The following is a 13480-nucleotide window of genomic DNA, read 5'->3' as shown; positions in this document are numbered from 1 at the left end:
ACTATTTGGGTATCTAAGTATAACCACCAATAAAAGGCTTATTAACAATATTTTAAATGTCCTTTTTAGCTTCATTTATGTAACTAGAATAATTTGTGTCAGATTTTGCAACCAGTGAGACCGTTGTTGTTTTTGTCTACACTGTTAAGGCCATTTTAGAGGTTTCTATTGTTCCTGTTGAAAATGCTTTCACCCTCAAAGTGATTTCTGCATAGGAGCAGTCCACTGTACTAGGTGTAGAGGAGGTTCTGGAGGCTGAGATTCAAGAAAGTGTAGATATCGATGAAGAGCAGGCGCCAAGTGAAGAGACATCCTCTCGTCAGACTAACCCTCAGCCGTTCCCAGCCAAAATGACAGCTGTGCCTTCAACACCAACATTCTCATTTAGGTAAGAGTTTGTTTGAGATGTCCTGTGCTTTGAATCACTGTCAGGGCAACTCCTGAAAACATTTTTTTTGTGTGTTCATTTAAGCTTCAGCCCTGCCAGCTCCCCACATCAAGGGACCTCTGATACCAAATCTCCAGCTTTCCTGTTCTCTCTGAACTCCGGTCCCAGCACACCAGGCTTCCCTGGGTTTGGGTTTGACGTGGGCTCATCACAGGAAGAGGTGAGAAGTGAGCAAAGGGAATAAGTGATCTGACAGAAATCAAGTTTTCAGGTTTGGGAGTTACTTCTAAGTTTCTTTGCAGGACTCATCTTTTGCCTTCACTGGCTCTCTTTTTGGCGAGAAGGTGAGGTGTTTTTACAGTTTTCTTCTCTTTACACAGTCTTATAACCTGAAGAAAAACTTCAACATTGTTCTGCTCTTTGCAGAAAACCACGGAATCAAAGTCGTCAAACTGTATGTATCAAATATCAGATTTAGTTTTTGTGATGTGTGTTACTTCTTGTGAACTACTGGTATTAAATTTCAGTTCAGTTTTATTAATATAGCACCAATTACAATTCAGATAGCGTCAAGACGCTTTACAGAACCCATATGTATATCTATTTATGTATATGATTTTGCAGGCCCTGAGTTCCTGTTTAACCAACCAGAGCAAAGTGAAGATTTCCAGTTTGCCTTTGCTTCCAAAAGCCAGTCAGCTGACAAAGAAACCAGCAGGGATGATTTTCCATTTTCATTCAACTTTTGAAAGTTCCATTAAAAACACCTGTTGAGCTTTTTTTGCTGCATGACAAGTTCCTAACTTCTTTTTCTCAGTAAAATTCTTTAGTGAGCTGTGACATGGTAAAGGTGCAATGATAAATTTGACTTCTCTAGTAGCTTTTTCATGTTGTTGTTCTGTTCATCGGTTGCTTTTAATTTGTATGTTTGAGTTTAAAGTTTACTTCAATAACTACCCACAAGACATTTAGTGTATTTCTGATATGCTCATAGTTGTTTATTGAAGAAAGAGCTGTAGTATCTAAATAATATACAACATCTGTTTATATGTCTTCACAGAGTTCCTCGTTTCAAGTTCAGTAGTTGAGAAGTTTATTCAGTTTTTTTTTACACAGTGTAACAAACAGTATTAATGTTTTAGGATTTTCTGTTTAGTTTACTTCATGGCAGAAGCAGAGTTTCAGTCCAACACTTAAAAAAAACACAAAAAACATCTCTGGTCCCATGATTCTGAGTCACATCCTGACATTAAGAGTGTTTAATACATATCAGATGAGTGTTTCAAACCAACCAAATTAGTTGTTCTCATTTTTAACTAATGAAACTTGACCAGCAAGAAGCATGAGCAGGAACCTTCTCTTATCAAGGCTACTGATCGTATTATTTGTGGCTCAGAATTTCTGTGTATGTGATTTCATACCAAACTGCATACTGTCTGTTGCATTATATATATATTCAGTAGTTATACTATAAAACTTTCAGTTTAATTGCACACCTGGTTGCTTGTTTATACAAAGTCTTATAAAAGCCTCACCTACACCTTGGCATGAGGTTGTAAAAATGTTCTGTTTAATAAATGAATACTTGAAATGCACTTTTACATGACTTAATGTACTTTAGCTTCTACAACACTGACGACAGACTGAGATCACTGCTGGTATTCAGATTATGAGCTTAAATTTCTCTCTTAAAATAACATGCAGACATGCAATCAAACCAGGGGCCTGCTGCTCAGGACATTTGAGGCCGCATGGTGTGCACCTAACCGCTCACCTGACACTTTGATTCTCAGAGACAAACAAACCAAAGCAAACTATGTTAGGAGGAGGGGTTGGGTTGGAGTAAAGGTAATCTGCACCAGAAGCTGTGAGTGCAGGTGTGCAGGACAAAGGATGGAGAGATAAGGGTTGAAAAGTGGAGGGCAAACTGTCATCTGAGAGCCTAGAATCCGGCATCAACGCTGATGGAGCGTCGAGTCACATGTGCAATCTCTCCTGGGACATAGTCACAGAAGCTGGTTTGGTACTTGGCCAACATTCTCAGCATAGTCCGCAGATCATACCACCACTGGACCTTGGGCATGCGGTGCCTGAAAAACACAGGATACTGATTAATAATGAAACGGTATTTGACAAACATGGCATATTTGTAACTTTGCACTCGGCTTACTCAAAATCAGTCTGTTCCTTCAGTTCAGTGACGGGGACGAATGAGATGACCTTCCTCTTGAGGGTGAGCACGCTAGCTGTTTCTGGCGAGTTGGCAAACACACGACCTAGTGGAAAAATATTGAATCAACATACCACTTTTGATTAATTTTGTGTTTCTGAGCACTTCAGGTAATCGGTGGCTTTGTACAGTAATTACCTTGTCGGAAGTGTTCAGTCAGTCTCTCTGAAATCCACTGGATAGCCCTCACACCCAACTTAGTGCCATAATTTCTATCAAAAGGAGAAGGTGCCCCTCCCTGTAGGACAAATTTAGTACAAATATGTTGCAAGACTATTATCAGTTCACAATGAAACTTTCAGTCTGTAACGGTAGCTATAATCAGTAAGTTGCTCAGCAGTGTTTGTGGTATGTTTGTACCTGCTGGAGGTGTCCCAACACATTGACTCTGCAGTCAAAGATGCCCTTCCCCTCTGATGAGTACAGCCTGTGGATGAAATCCGTAGTGTAGTTTTCATGGCATTTTTCATTCCTGTTACGGCAAAGAACACAAGAAAGGAAAAGTCCCATAATGGTAATGCTTATAACAATGTCCTTCAGTCCACAGGCAAATCCACACTAGAATATAAGAACTGTGGCAACATTCAGATCAACTTACATGATACTTTGTACAATAAAGGTCTCCACATGATAAGCAAATTTTTGTGATCTTCAGATTACAAAATCTAGTGCCATAATCAGGTCAAATTGCCTAATGTTTGTAGAATTCTTTGGTTTATGACCAAACATCTGCAAACAAGTCCAATCACTGTTATTTGTGTAGCACATTTAAAACAACAAACTGAGTCAAGAGTAATGTCTTAGTCTAGAGAACTAAGACATTACAAATCTACCTAACAAATTTTTGTATTATTGCTAAAACCCATATTATTTATAAGACAAACTTGCCTAAAAAGTTTAAATACTAAGCTGAAGACTCTACAATATTTAAAATATTTAAATGATATGATGAAATAAAATTTTACCTAAATTAACCTTAATATTAAGATTAAGGACCTACAATATTATAAATGCTACCAAATTACCTTACTAAGTAAAAAATGAAGGTTCAAACTTTACAAAATTATACATGGAAAAGCCAACACATGTCAACAACACAATCAAATGCCATCATCATAGATGTAATAAATAATGCATGTTCAACATCCTCACAGAGTAATAAGTATGGCTGCCATGAATTGTTTCAATAAAACGGAATACATACATACTTGTGCACTGTTTTGTCTGTATACAGTTAGTTAGCATTAAGAAAGCCAAGGCAATAAATGGCACATGGATAAGATAAAAATCTCTGTACAGCTGAACAATTGTTATGTACCTGAGTACCAGTCCCCGCTGGATGTCCTTCTTCATCTTCTCAGCTAAATGCTCCACATTGGTCTGCAAACATTACACATAATTTCAGAGACAGAGTGCTGAAAATCTTACAAAACAAAAGAACAAAACAAAGTGTAGCTATTTTGGCCATACTTTGAGGTCGTGGATGTTGATGGGGTCTTCAAAGATGTAGGCCGCATCAGCACCCACAGCTATACCGGTGGAGGTTGCCAGATAGCCGCAGTATCCCCCCATAGTCTCCACCACAAACACTCGTCTCTTGGTCCCACTGGCAGACTGCTTGATCTTGTCGCAACCCTGAAGAAGAGTTTAAAATTGCAACATTAAGAGGAGATCGTGGTCTGAAAGTAAAGAAAAAAGAACTCAAACTTACTTGCAATTCACCCAGAACTGACCGGAAAGGAGCAGTTTGAAAATACACAAGCTCCTCTTCACAGAAAGGATTTTCAACACCAAGCTCTACCGGTGTCACAAATATGTTCTTCATACATATTTATAGAGAGATAAACTGCAATGTCTCTACCTTCTTGCTTTGAGTGTTTGAAGATGAGTAAAACATTGCCACCTGCTCTGACTGTATATGAGGAGTTTGGAGTCTATCTCAGTAATACAGCAGCTCATATTAGATGTGATGCTTCCCCAGTTCAGTCTCTCTTCATCTTTGACCCAAAACATCAAAGTCGCCTTGCTAATTTGCCATCTGCTCCGCATTACCTCCATGGCAGCGTTGACAGCGGTGTCGGCTCCCAGGCTGAAGTCAGTTCCGGGGACGTTGTTGCTGATGGTAGCGGGGATAACACACATGGGGATGCAGAGCTCATCATAGTGATCCCGGGCTTCAAACAGCTCCAGCACGCCTCGGTACGCCTGTGAAAGTAGAGGAGGGTAGATTGAAACGTTGCCAGAATGTGTTAAGGAATACACAGCTGATTCAGATTTAACACTTCTGACAAGTCGTGTCTTCTACCTCAAACCCTCCGATTACAAGCAGAGCCGAGATGTTCAACTTGGTGATGTTTTCCACAATCTTCTCCAGAAGTTTGCCGGGGAGAGTTCTGAAGAGGGACGAGTAGTAGAAAATACAAATAAAAAACCTGCACAAGGCATGGCGAAACCTCTGACGGCTAATAAAACTATCCTCTAAAACTCTAAATTTTGTGGCTGTGTCTCCTGCAGACATTGAAGTACATTTGAGAATAAACAATCTTAATACTCTCACCGTTTTGTCCCCAGCAGTGAGCTCCCTTGTCCCGTCCATCCAGCCACGGTGTGCCATTTCATTTCAAACACCTGTAAACAGACCGCAGTCTCCTCTCAGTCTCATGCATTTTACTGTGTGATTGCTAAAATCTCCTTCAGTGTGATGTAAGCGTGGCCTCACCGCTCCGTTGGAGAGGCCTAGAAAGCCATCGTGGACGCCGTAGACCTTGTGTCCGTGAGCCAGTGCTACCCTCACAGCTGACCTCACGGCAGCATTCATGCCTGCAGCTGGAGCTCCCACGTTCAGAATAGCCACAGTGAAATTGCTCTGAGGGAGGCATAAACAAGCACTTCGGGTTTCGATTCTGTGATTCTTTTACACATCTTATGGATAAACTGTACGTGTGTGTGTGTGAGAGAGGCTTACCTGAGTCTTGGCAGGCTTTTGGAAGGCAAGAAGCTTGTAGATGTTCCAGTTGTTCTCAAAGCTCCTGAAAGAAAATCGTTTGTTTTCACCAACAAAAAAACAACAGCGAAATGTAATTCCTTACAGGGCTCTCACAAAAATTCATTAACACGCATCAAGGCCATTTTGCTCTTCAATATACATAATTGAATCTAAGCTCTCACCCTCCTCGCAGTTTGACAGCCTCGTCAAATCTTTTCTCATTCATGGCGCTCTGAACCAGCTTAGTCTGCAAAGGACGATGCCATAAAATCATAGATTAACACCCCCCTCCCCTCTTGTAATGTAGTCTGTCAATTAAAATAAATCACAGATGAGATGAGGAGAGACACTCACCATCTCCACACACTCCATCAGAGGCAGGCGGACTACATGGTTTCCTGACAGCCCGATGACACAGGCTGGGGTGTCAGGAGACGCCTCCATCAGGGCAATTACTGCCTCCACACCCAACTTACTGCTCTGCAAACACGCATGTAACAAACACATGATATTCAAAAGAACATTGGGAATATAATCTCTTGCTAATGAGTCATTTGTAATTTGTATAATAATACACAGATTGCAGCATATATCAGCTTACTAAGGATAAGTGTGACGCTTGGAAGTAGATGAGCGTGTGTACAGATTTTTTTCAAAGCCTGGGTTTTATATTTTATGATTAAAAATCAAATTTACTACAGAGAGGTCAGATTTGTCCTTGATTTAGTTTTGAAACATGCAGCCTAATCTGATAAACATCCACAGATTATGTTCTTTTAGCTGATAATACCTCTTATTATGTATTATGGCAGATATATGAAAGTTTTTAAGGAAAAAACAAACAGAAATTGTATTAAAATTGTCTTTGTAGTCAATCTGAACTGCATCAAAACGTTGCAACGGCGAGCAGAAGTTAATCTTTCACACCGAGTTAGAAAAATGGCTAAACTATTAACCAGATCTGTATTTGTGGTGTCTCTGCAATAAATTTTATTGCACACCTGCCTGAGTCAAAGTATTTTCAATGGGAATGGTAGACTCTTTCTACAAAGACTACTGCATTTGAGGCATTTCACAGTTTATACTGTTAATTAAATGCAATGGAATTTTCAAAATAATCCTGCAACAGGCATTTTATATTACCTCAACAATTTGTGCTGGTGTCTAAATGAATACAACATAAATAAATTTGTCCAGCTCACCAGAATTCTGTCAAACGCTGAGGGCGTTCCTCCTCGCTGAACATGGCCGAGTACAGTCACTCTGGTGTCATAATTCAACCGCTTTATCACCAACTGCAAATACACATTGAAGCATTTCAGTGCATTAGGGGTTGGAGAAAACTCTCCAATATTTCAACAAATGTTAAAAGAGATCATAGATGTTGCCCAACAAACAACAAAATACTCGATTATTATGCAATAAAGGTGCATTTGTAGGACATTTGAACATACTGTTTACATCGTATACATCTTTAAACTCACATCTTTAACATAAGTTGAGGAGATGGGCTTGCCATTTCTGTCAATGGCTCCTTCTGCAATGATTATAATGTTGAGTCTTGACCCGTTTATGCGGCTCTGGAGGCAAACAGATAAATATATTAGCCAGTGAGTCATTGAGCACAATCCTGCCTCTATCTATACTGTACGTTTATACTGTATGTGTATGTACCTGGAGCTACTAATCAGTCTGGACTTTCTTTTTTATCTTACCGACTCTAGTCGGGCACACATGCGGTCCTCCCAGCCCTCCTGAGGAGGAGCTTCAGGAATAAAGAGCCAGTCTGCTCCAGATGCCAGCGCTGAGACTAAGGCCAGATACCTAGAGTAATAACACAGAATAAAAACACAATAATTATTGTAATTCAGTGGCAGTGTAGAAGGGACGGCAAAATGGGTCCAAATGTGGTGACTCACCCACAGTGTCGGCCCATGACTTCCAGAACAAAAGTGCGCTGGTGGCTGTAGGCGGTACAAAATAGTTAAAAACAGGCCAATGCTTTTGAGCAGCAACTATGTGAGGATACAAACAGAAAACATGCAGAGATCCATGAGAGCAAGTCTGGGCAAGACAGAAATCCCAGCAAGCAGGCCTGAGTGAAGGAGCTGGGTAATATGAATCACGTGGAGTACGTGCGTGTGCGATTGCATTCCAAGACTAATTAATGTTTTCTTTATCAACATGTCTGCTGAATATTTTTATCATTATTTTTATCTAAAAAGTTGTAAAATATGTCCATGATCATTTCTCTAGTTCTAAAATGGCGAGTAACAGAAACAGTTCACTGTCATTTTTGACCAAGAAAAGAAGCAAATCCTCACATTTGGCAACTAAAAGTCAAGAATATTTACAAAAATAGCTGCTAATTAATGTTGATTAATTTGCTCAACTAGCTTTAATCTTATAATATATTCATACTATTACGGCTACAAATTTTCTCTGCTAAAGCTCCATGGTGGTGCATGTTGTGTATAGCTTATTTAGTGAGAATTACTCATAGACTCAGCATCTGTTCTGTCAGTGGCCTCATAATAACTGCTTTGATGAAACAGCAGCTTCCTCAGTGCTGTGGCTGTTCAGTGTCAAACAGCGTCTCACCTCTGTGCAGTTGTCATGATGGCGTCAATTATCTCCATGATGCGGTGCAGAGCAGAGTCGGCTCCAATGGTCATATCAGTGCCACAGAAGTCGTTGTCAATGGATCCCACGAGCCCCACGATGTTCAGGTGAGTGTGCTGCTTGGCCAGAGTGTCTGTGATCCTTCCTGAAGTGGCACACACACAATTTGCTTTTTAAGTCTCTATACAGGACAAGTGTTGATGAGATAAGTGGTCAGCACCACATCTTGGAATGGAACGATACCTTTAAGGACAATTTTAGCACAGAGATGAGTCTTTATTTATCCTGTTGTTTCTGAGATGCACTGTGAATATACCTATAGACCTACGACTTACAAGAGTTTCTTGAGAGCTCCTTACCTTTCTGTACGAGTTCCTCCAGCAGACTGCTCCACTCAGAGCGGAAGATGTTGGCTCCGGTGAGGCTGCCGTCTCCGCCACACACGCACAGGTTGGTGATTCCTTTCTGCACCAGGTTGAAGGCGGCAGCAAGCCTCCCTTCACGAGTTGTGAAGGCCTTGCAGCGGGCACTACCTATTACAGTCCCACCCTGCAGCAGAGACGTTTGTAAGAAGTCACAAACTAAGATAAGACTGACAAAACATTAAAAACAGATGACTGGTAAATGTAACACTAAATGAGGCACACATTAAAAAAAAAATTGCTCAGTGAGATCTATGCAGCCGTGACTATTACGCTCTAGGTTGTGACCACTACAGATGGAGAGAAGATGATTGTAAGGGCTTCTCACATATGGATAAAGGAAATATCCCCCACATATAATGTCAGGTTTTTGCTGAAAATTATCCAATGAAACAGCATGAAAAGTGAAATTGCTCAAAATTCAAAATAGCACATAAACATGGTTTTGTGTCATAAATATAAATATATTAAATACTCAAACTGTGCTTTCTTTCTTTCTTTCTTGTTTATTTGAAAAAGGACAGCGTGCAGTTACATTAAAAAGATGGCTGCACCAGATTTAGCATCATGCTAATTTCCATCTGTAGTCAGTCCTGCTTTTCTAAACGCAGGACACTCTTTGGAAAAAATAGCACATGCTTTTCAACACAGTTGTTCAATAAACCCAAAATAACTAATATAAAATGCCAGTGGGACTGCTTGTAAATGGAACAGTTAGCGCAGCTTGCTGTGTCTTTAACTGATCAAACTGAAAGCACATGCAGCAATGCTCCTTACCAGGTAATAGGCAGTATAAGGGAGAGAAGAGACAAGGGGACATGGATGAAATAATAAATTTGGATTAAAACTATAAAAAGAGAAACGGAGAGAAATAAAAAAATTAAGAACAGAAAGAAACAACATATGGCAAACATTAAAATGTTACCCAGCTAAAATAAAACTGACTAAATTCAATGAAGCAGCTTTAGTTTCAGTGTCTTTTATGGATGCCGGCTCACTGTCCCACTGCACATGTTTACTGGGACACTTGATATGCAGGTGTATTGTTACTGTCTCTGGTAACACCGGTTCTTTTCTACCGTGACGAGTGAAAATGCTTACATACTTACAGCTACCCTGAATATTTAACCTACCAGCTGGATGATGTTGGTCACACTGTGCCAGTGGGCCAGTTTGATGTTGTCTCCTCCATCCACCAAGCCCTGGTATCCCTGTAAGCAGTATTTAGGACACATATAATAGGAGCCAGTCAAGCAAGAATAAAGGCCTAACTCACTGCGGACATCATACTTGTCATAACATTAATATAAACAGAAGGACGCAGCTTGTTTACCTCGTGGATAAGATAGACCTTGGCCCCCACGTAAATGCCCATTCTGGTCACAGCTCGGACGGCAGCGTTCATCCCTGAGTCAAGCACAGTTGCACAAAACTATTAGCAACCTCTGATTTTATTACACACGAGCTGTTGCACCACGGCTCCGCATGGGGAAATCAAACAGTGTGGCGGCTCTGATTTCATTATCAGTTACCAATCGATCAACTGAGCTTCATTTAAAAAGCACCTTTCATACAGTTCAGTGCATCACAGATGACTGATAAACCAAAAACAAGACAGAACAAGCAAAGAGTGAAGTCAAGCAAGATTAAAAAACAAGAGATAAAACATATGAACAAGATAACATGACAAGACAGCTATTCAGAAATGGTAACAACAGAGATTGTTAGCTTTTGTTTGAGAAGATCCTGACACACTGTGTTTTATTTAAATACTGTAAAAGCAAGTAGTAACAGTCTAGAAATACTCTGGTACAACTAAATACATTCAAAATTTTAACCTAAGTTAAAATAAGAGCATAAAAACATACTTAAAAGTACTCATTATGTCAAATGATTGATCTTAAAATAATATTCTGTACAATACTCTTAGATTATACTTGGGGATGCATTAATGCGGGCATAACTTGACTACCCTGACACAGACAACACTGCGAGTTGCAGGAGAAGTTCTTTAATTTAAGCACTAGCTTGTAAAGCAATTAAGTTGTATTGTGTAGGGAAATACATCTTAACTACTTCCAAAATTTTGCTTATGTAAAACTATACAACAAGCATAAAAATTCTACAATTCTACAATTTCACTCAGCAAATGCTTTCATTTAAAGCGACGCAGATCTGAAAATACACCTAAAAGCACTAGTTATACCAAATTATCAGGTATACTGTCTTGAATTACAACTATAGATGCATCCTTGTGGACTTTATTACCCTGACACGTAGGACAAACTGTGCATGTCGCCAGCAGTGGGAGAAGTACTTTAATTCAAGAATCCTATATTATTTCCTATTATTACTCTATTACTCATTCTCCCACATGACCAGAATAGTAATTGGTGCAGTACTGTGGGTATAAGCTACAACCAGTAAAGGTGGAGCATATTTAATTGCTTTCTATACTGCTATGACCTAAAATAATACATCATAATTGCTGAGAATATAAAGATTATATGTGGTAATATTATCCTGAACGTATTCTGAAATTAACAGTAGCTGTAGTACAAGGTACACTGTGACTGCAGGATTTTCATGACCTTTGACCCCCTCGATTAAACGGCCCACAGTATCCATGACAGTCTAAGCTAGTCTCCCCTTTGCACTCGTAGTGATAGCATTTACTTGTGTTTTACGTCCGCATAGGTACTTGAAGGCCACAAACATCGCTTTTTAAGGCGGCTATGTTGCATTTTAGTTAGGGTTGGACCCGAATATCCCAAATATCCGAATATTCGTTCGCTACGTATCCGGATATTAATTTTGGTATCCATATATTCGCGCCCCCAAACCCCCACCCCGCCCCTCCCCACCCACCCCGGTCGGACGTTACCGGGCGGAACGAATATTCGGATATTCGTCTTTAATAGGGCCCGAATATCCGGAGACCAGAAACCACTATTCGGGCCAGCCCTAGTTTTAGTGTCACCTTGTGCATCTCCGCCGCTGGTCAGCACTGCCATGGCCCGACCACCGCACGTCATCTTCAGCTTTTCCAAGTCCACCGAACACATGTTGACTTTCTTCTATTTGACAACAAAAGTGGGTGAAAAAAAAAGAGAGAGAGAAGAAACTACAAGAAAGAAGTTGTTCGTGTCTTTACTCGCAGCTTCCTCGTTAACTTCAGGTTACCCTCAGACGATAACGACGTCCAGCGGTGACACCCACCTCCCCGTCGCTGACTCCGCCCTGTCCAAAGGAGGATACAGTGTACAAGGAGCGCTTATTTTATAACCCCGCACCGCCCGGCCACCACAGCTGTACGCCGTCAATCATGGTTCTAAAAGAAACCCCGCCCACTCGCTGAACCCTGAGGTTTAGAACATAGAGGAAGATCCTCGGCACGTACCATAGACATATATATGTCTATGAGCACGTACAATCTGAGCAGGTTTGATGACACTGATAATACAGGAGAAAGCACCGCCCAACAACCGCTGCAGCTGCATAGCCAGGTTAATGAAACTACAGCAATGCAAAACTGTTGAACTGGAGCTAAGAATGTACATTTATTAAAGCATAATATTAAAGTTTACACCTCGTGTGAGTTTCTGTGGAGGAAAAAGTTAATTTTAAAATTAAACACCTTAAACATGTAGTTTAGTCAGGTAAATATGATATTGAAGGGCCTTATTTTTTAACATTTAAACGAGTAGGGTCTTATTTGTATCATAAATAACTTTGTGCAAATTTAAATTTAATATGAAATTTAGTCAAGTGAATTCATGTTATATATAATGTTTTAGGATCTTAACATTGATATTTAAAGTCGTCAGGTAAATTCATACAATATATAAATTTGTAGGCCTTTAATTCAATATCTGGTTTAGGAAGGCAATTTTGTGTTTGATGTAATATTGTACGGTCTTAACCTATCCATCTATCCATCCATTCTCTATACACCGCTTTATCCTCACTAGTGTCGCGGGGGGTGCTGGAGCGTGTCCCAGCTGACTCAGGCGAAGGCAGGGGACACCCTGGACAGGTCGCCAGTCTGTCGCAGGGCTACATATACAGACAAACAATCACACTCGCATTAACACCTACGGACAATTTAGAGTAACCAATTAACCTCAGCATATTTTCGGACTGTGGGAGGAAGCCGGAGTACCCAGAGAAAACCCACGCGTGCACAGGGAGAACATGCAAACTCCATGCAGAAAGATCCCGGGCTCAGGCCGGGACTCGAATTAGGGATCTTCTCGCTGCAAGGCGAAAGTGCTAACCACTCATCCACTGTGCAGCCAGTCTTAACCTAAATAATTTAAATTAGATAAATTTGTGTCATATAATATTGTAAGGATTTAAACGGAATATTTAATTTAGTCAGGCAAATTTGTGTTTTATACATAATAGTAGGATCTTAATTGTGATATTTAAATTAGTGTGGTCCATGTTTAAACAAAATAATATTTTACTGTATTGTAAGATCTTGGAAATTTCAAAAATTGTATTTTATGTAATATGGGAGGGTCTTAATCCTCATATTTATTTTAGTCTGGTAAATTAGTATTATAAATCACATTGTAAGGGTTTAACAGTAATATTGAAAGGTGAGCGTATCTGATAAATAATATTCCTTGCTCTTGACTGAAATATTTAAACTCATTAATCTTATTTCTCTTCCTATTGAAAAAGCATTTTGGCTTAATGTCTGCTGTTTTAAATGCGCTACATAAATAAAGACTTGACTTGAGGTAAAAATGAGCTCGCACCAGTATGTTACTAAGCTGTGTTTTTTGTCTTATTTTCTCTCTTTTTTATTTTTATTCCTATATTAC

General features: G+C 39.8%; 1 protein-coding gene across 2 annotated transcripts; it reads right to left on the bottom strand.

Annotated features, from left to right (window-relative positions):
- Positions 1-1464: 1464 nt before the first annotated feature.
- Positions 1465-11901, bottom strand: pfkla (phosphofructokinase, liver a). 2 transcript variants are annotated; one of them, XM_022196157.2, is made up of 23 exons: positions 11803-11901; positions 11629-11725; positions 9982-10055; positions 9782-9859; positions 8586-8775; positions 8206-8371; positions 7524-7568; positions 7320-7428; positions 7089-7184; positions 6807-6899; positions 5959-6084; positions 5787-5851; positions 5584-5647; positions 5338-5484; positions 5176-5246; positions 4924-5011; positions 4671-4823; positions 4089-4253; positions 3937-3998; positions 2979-3090; positions 2757-2856; positions 2559-2664; positions 1465-2478 (listed from the first exon to the last, which is right to left on the bottom strand). In XM_022196157.2, exons 2-23 carry the CDS (start codon positions 11711-11713, stop codon positions 2331-2333), a joined length of 2343 nt encoding a protein of 780 aa, XP_022051849.1. In that variant the 5' UTR covers positions 11714-11725; positions 11803-11901; the 3' UTR covers positions 1465-2330. The 2 variants fall into 2 exon arrangements, with proteins under 2 accessions (XP_022051849.1, XP_051815187.1); XM_051959227.1 differs by having other exon boundaries at positions 11629-11884.
- Between the last annotated feature and the right edge of the window lie 1579 nt (positions 11902-13480).

This window comes from Acanthochromis polyacanthus, chromosome 14 (assembly GCF_021347895.1).
Source record: "Acanthochromis polyacanthus isolate Apoly-LR-REF ecotype Palm Island chromosome 14, KAUST_Apoly_ChrSc, whole genome shotgun sequence".
Lineage (NCBI taxonomy): Eukaryota > Metazoa > Chordata > Actinopteri > Pomacentridae > Acanthochromis > Acanthochromis polyacanthus.
The sequence above is the reverse complement of the archived record's forward strand: the minus strand, read 5'-3'. Positions and strand labels throughout refer to the sequence as shown.